Source organism: Palaemon carinicauda, chromosome 6 (assembly GCF_036898095.1).
Source record: "Palaemon carinicauda isolate YSFRI2023 chromosome 6, ASM3689809v2, whole genome shotgun sequence".
Lineage (NCBI taxonomy): Eukaryota > Metazoa > Arthropoda > Malacostraca > Decapoda > Palaemonidae > Palaemon > Palaemon carinicauda.
Window position 1 is genome coordinate 65,864,053 of NC_090730.1, and position 6,000 is coordinate 65,870,052.

General features: G+C 38.0%; 1 protein-coding gene across 1 annotated transcript in view; it reads right to left on the bottom strand.

Moving 5' to 3' along the window:
- Positions 1-3,914, bottom strand: part of Nup44A (nuclear pore complex protein Nup44A) — a 112,966-nt gene extending 109,052 nt beyond the window's left edge. Inside the window, exon 1 of the mRNA XM_068375230.1 lies at positions 3,709-3,914. Coding sequence (XP_068231331.1) covers positions 3,709-3,819 — 111 coding nt within the window. The 5' untranslated portion in view covers positions 3,820-3,914. The remainder of the gene's footprint in view (positions 1-3,708) is intronic.
- Between the last annotated feature and the right edge of the window lie 2,086 nt (positions 3,915-6,000).

Sequence of the window (6,000 nt, forward strand, 5' to 3'; positions counted from 1 at the left end):
AGGGACAAAAGAGTTTGCTTCCCCCTCGAAGGATGATCAGGAACGGGGTTAGCGCAGTCGGCAGCATCAGTTGAAGAGTCGGGAGGGGCAGGGGTGTTGGCAGCAGCAGTAAAAGGCGCTTCAGACACCACTACGTCAACAAACGACAGAGGATCCACCTCCGAAGTCGACGGAGGCTGCACACTAGCACCACGGATGATGAGCTGCAGCAAGGAGTCCTTGAAGGGCGGACTTAGAAGCCTCAAGGACGACCACATCTGAATAAAAGGAGAAAGACACAAGGCCTAACCTAGGGGGAGAGGTGGGGCCACTTCGCTAGGGGAAGCAACACCATCTCTCGAAGACCGGGGTTAACCATCAATTAAAGAGCCGAGCAGGAGCTTGGGAGGAAGGTCGTGAAGCGAAAGAACAAGCCTTGGGTTTTTTTCCCATTCGAAGAAACCTTTGAAGGAGGAATATCCTGCTTTGACTTCTTCCACCTGCGCCCAAACCTTTCCCACCGAGAGGCAGACCTCTCCCGACACTCACTACACTTATTTTCGCTATCACACCGTTGACTTCTGCAGGCAGGACAAAGGGTATGATGATCGGTGTCAACGGCTGACATGAAGGTAACGAAGGCTTGCCGTCAAGTCCAGGGCAGGTACGCATGTCGGCAAAAGTCAACACAAACACACACTAATAAAGAGAAAGCACAAATAAATAGCATTAATGGCAGTCTCAAATTTACTTGGGGAGGATGAAGAATGGCAACGACTTTTCACCATCCAAGCCAAAACCAAAGTGAGCTAAATCATAGGTGTGCGAGTGGGAGCGGTAGCAAGCTACCCCCCAAACCGCAATGGGCAGTTAACTCTCGCTAAATTTTAATGGCTCGTCCTTTCACCTTCACCGAAAGTAATACCCCTAATAAATAGCATAGGTTTGTATTCCAATTACAGAACAAATACTCACCTTTGCAGTTAATTGGCATAGTACTAAGTAACATTTTCCAGAACAGAGGAGCATTGAGATAATGTTAACTCGGTGGAACAACATACCTCGAAACACACTTTAAGTAAGGGGTGTTTGAAGTATGACTTCGTCCTGTTTGGGTCCCATCTCGACTAAGCATGGGACTAAAGTAATGGAAAAGCCTGTTTTTTATAACAATACCTGGCCAAAACCTAGCTTTTGAGTTATTACAATTATTATTATTATTTATTACTAAGCTACAACCCTAGATGGAAAAGCAGGATGCTATAAGCCCAGGGGCTCCAACAAGGAAAATAGCCTAGTGAGGAAAGGAAACAAGGAAAAATAGGATATTTTAAGAACAGTAACAACATTAAAATAAATATCTCCTATATCAACTATAAAAAACTATAAACCAAAAGGAAGAGAAATAAGATAGAATAGCGTACCCAAGTGTACCCTTAAGCAAGAGAACTCTAATTCAAGGCAGTACAAGGCCATGGTACAGAGACTATGACACTACCCAAGACTAGAGAACAATGGTTTGATTTTGGAGTGTCCTCCTAAAAGAGCTGCTTACCATAATTAAAGAGTCTCTGATGAATATGTGATACTTTAATTTCTAGCCAAATACAGTACATGAACCATATATTTTTCCTACTCACTATCTTGTTTTTTATGCATTTTGACCATAATTATTTTACGACCCCTTTATGTAAAGATAATTATGGGGGACTCCAGTGGGAAACCAGGGTTTTTTTGGGTGGGGAAATGCCAAAAAAAGTGATTTGCAGTAATAATAATGGTCAGGATGCAAAATAAACACTAGATAACCAGTTAGAAAAATATATGATTCACATAAGTGGCTGAAAATTAAAGTATCATAATTATCTAGGATTCACTTCACGTCCTTCTAATGGTTTTCGCTCTGGTGTGCGCTTGCTTTGCTCGTGTAAAAAGAAAAACTGCAAGCTTCGTATGTACTAGCAAGCAGTAATGTTGAGCTGCGCTTACATTCCCCGTGGCTCATTATTTCCAAGTTATTTTTTGCTTTCACATGGGTAACAATAGCTATACACTGAACGGAGAGCGTTTCCATCTTAATTAATTGCCGACATAAATGAAATTAAGACTAAATTTAAAAAAAGATTGTACTTCCCTTAAGTTCCATCTTGGAGACATCTATTTGATAGTGGTTTAACTCATACTGAAGGGAAAGGTGGAAAAAAATGGCTGTTATAGAACATCCGGGAACTTAAGCATAAATATCTGGAATCTCCTAATTGGTTAAGAAAGCCAGGTTAATGATTACGTTATAGAAAAAACAGAAAAGTTGGCCAAAACAAATGCAAGCAACGCCTGCGCAGTTACCACAGTAACTCAACATCAGTCTCCCATATGTAAACAATAGACTTACAGTAAGATATACTTCACATTTTAATCGACCGATACACAAGTTATTATACCCCAGCCCCTATTGAACATATAGAGAAAAATACCAAACTAACGAGTACTCGTCCATTTATTATAGCGAATTTCAGTTTTGCTAGTAATGAAAATATCATATATTAACAAAGTCTCTTCTACCCTTACCAAGAGGAAAATGGTCACTGAATAATTACAGTGCAGTAGTTAACCCCTTGGGTGAAGAAAAATTGTTTGGTAATCTCAGTGTTGTCAGATGATGAGGGCTGAGGAGAATCTGTGAAAAATAGGCCAGACTATTCGGTGTGTGTGTGTGTAGGCAAAATGAACCGTAACCAGAAAGAAGGATCCAATATAGTACTGTCTGACCAGTCAAAGTACTCTCAAGCAGTAGCAACAGTATCTCAATGGGTGGCTGGTGCCCTGGCCAACCTAGTAGTCGAACCCCCTGCTCCCAAAAAAATACCGTTTCAACAAGTTGGTCATTAGCATAAAATAAGACTGGTATACAGTGTACTGTATTTAAAGGTGTTTTGAACGTTAGGATGGCAATAACTAGTGGACACCCATATTTTTTTTTTGTCATGGTAGTCAACACACCAGAACTGAAACACTGTGTGTTTCCGTCAATTATTGTTATCAGAAACGTTCAAAACATCATACAATAACTCAGAGGAAGCCACCAAACTAAGAAAATCTTCTAAAGAAGCTGATAAAGAGCGCACAACAAAACAACACAACAGTACATCGAAGCTGCGACAAAGGAATGGGGTGCCAGAGACGTACGAGGGCACCGTAAGGCGAGAGGATATGTAATGACGCCTCACTTAACCTTCCCCTTAGTGGATTAGACTGGGTAAAGTCTATTGGGGGTGCAGATATCTACGGTTATCTTCGGATACGTCCCTGATTATACACGGTATCTTCGGATAGTCGTTCAGGGGATTAGAACCCCGTGATACCCGACGGTAATTCTCTTGTAATATCACTCGCTGAATATTATACAGTAGGAAGATGCCGAAGGGAACTTCCTTCAGGACGACATGGCTATCTGCCGCAAAAATAGATTTTTACTACGTCAAAACCCATTATTTTGGCCTTGACTACTATTGTACTATTCTACAAATTTACCAAATTATGGGCATTCAGGACATTTGGAGATACTTTAGTTTTGATCAATATAACAGGTAAAGACAACTTCTTGAGATGTGAGAACACCGAATAATCTTAATTATGCCTTACTAGATATAGGACAATTGCAATCTATCATTCTACCCCGTAACAAAAAAAAAAAAAATCAGGCTAATTAGCCTAACCAACATTAGTTACCTTCACACTCTGGTCACTGGAACATGTTGCCATACGACGACCATAGAAATCAAAAGCCACATCATGAATAAGATCTTTATGTTCTGCATTGAATGATTTTGCGAGGAACATCTTGACTCTTATATTCTTTGTTTTACCCGGAATCTTTTACGAAATTACGAATCCTGCTGAACGATGGGACAAGTGTGACTACACTACTTTGGGCTTTGTAACGCCCCTCCATTTTAGCCTCGTCTTAGATTACTGGGAATGTTTTCGTTTTTATTTTCCAGTGTCTTTTCTATGTTATTTATCATTGTCCTCATAACATTTAAATCAAACTTTTTCAATCAATAGATTTATTATACCTCCAAATAATCTGTTGTTTTCATTCTTCGTAATCCTTTTTAGATATTAAGATTTTATTAACATTTTGTAACCATCTTTCTAATCCATTGCAACAAACATAACCCAATAAACTAAGTAGATACACTGCAGAAATAAACTACCGGATTCAGAGGGGTTGCGTTGGGTCGTGACCCCCATTTTTACTTACTTGTTTACTTGTTTTGGGTTTAAATCCAACCCTCCACTGAAGTCGAGTGAACTACTTCTCGGGCGGGTCCATATTAATCATCTAACGAAACATTTTCATTATAACTTATACAATTCTTTGATTGTAGCATCTTCCAAATCATATGATCTTGTGAAAAGTAATGTCTTTAGTTTCTTCTTAAATTCAATTGCCCCCTCTAGGTCCTTCATTTCAGTTGGCAGTTTATTATAATGTCTAGGCGCACAGTAGCTAAAAGCACTTTCACCAAATTTACTATTTGTTCTTGATTCAGATAGCCTATGTTTGTCACTCATGTGTCTTGTGTTAACATTTGTTTCTAGTTCTAGTTTATTCAGGCATTCTTTTAGATATTTTGGTTAATTTTGGTTCAGTATCTTAAACGTTAGTAAGAGTAGTTTGTATTCAATTCTCGCTTTTACCGGTAGCCAGTGTAATTTAATTAGTGCAGGGGTAATTCTTTCCCTATTGTATCTAGCGGCTCTGTTTTATACTCTCTGAATTTTCTTCAGCTGATAATTTGGTAAGCCATAGAACAGTGAGTTGCAGTAATCAATTCTTGAAAATATGTGGTGATTAATGAGTATGGCTGTAGATTTTTCATCTAAGTATTTACTAATAAATGCTATGTTTCTAATATGATAGTTACAATTTCTTACCATATTATTTATATGTTCGTTCATTGTCAGTCTATCATCCATGATTACTCCAAGATTCCTGACAGATTTCTTTAGGTTAATGATCGATTGACCTATTTCAATTCTTTGGAAGCATTCGATTCTTTTTATATCTTTTTCATTTCCAAAAATAATACATTCACTTTTGTCTTCATTGAGCTTTTTTTGTTAACATCCAAGCCTTAATGTCATTCATTATTTCATGTATCTTTCTTTTAGCTTCATCAACTGATTCTATTAGGAAATAGAATTGTGTAGCATCAGCGTATATTTTAAACTTAACTCTGTGAGTTTCAAGTATATTTGCCAGTTCAATCGTGTAAATTTCAAACAGGAGAGGACCTAGTACACTGCCTTGAGGCACCCCTTTGGTTAGTTTTCTTGTCTCAGATTCAACATTTGATATTACTACTTTAACTTTGCGGTTTTCAAGATAGCTCACAAACCAGTCGTATGCTCGTTCTACGATGCCCACAGCTTTAAGGTCTTCCGTCAGATATGTATGTTCTACAGTATCAAATGCTGCACTTGGATCAAGCATCACAAGAATGCAACACTTGTCATTTGTTATAATTTCTGTTATGTCATTTTTTATCGCTAACACTGTTGTTTCTGTGGAGTAATTTTCTCTGTATGCAGATTGATCATCAGGTATGGCATTAGATTTTTTCAGATGTTTCCAGGTTTGTTCGTGTACAGCAGTTTCAATAATTTTCGAAAAATATGACAGATTTGATATTGGCCTATATGAACTTGAATTGTCTGCATCACCTTTTCCTTTATACACAGGCTTGACACATGCAACTTTTTCACAATCAGGGAAAACTGCCTGTGTTAGACTCATATTTACCATGTTTCGGTAGGTCTCTTGTAGTCTGGTGAAATTTTCTGCATCTTTTACATCATTAATTGGAAATGGATCATTTCTGCAGTAGGTTTTTTTTACTTTCTTTATTATTCTCATATAATCACTCTGACTTAATGAAAAAAATTTGATTATCATACTTGGGGGTTATTTTTTTTTTCTTTTTAATCACTGTTAAACTTGTGGGTTTTAAGAGA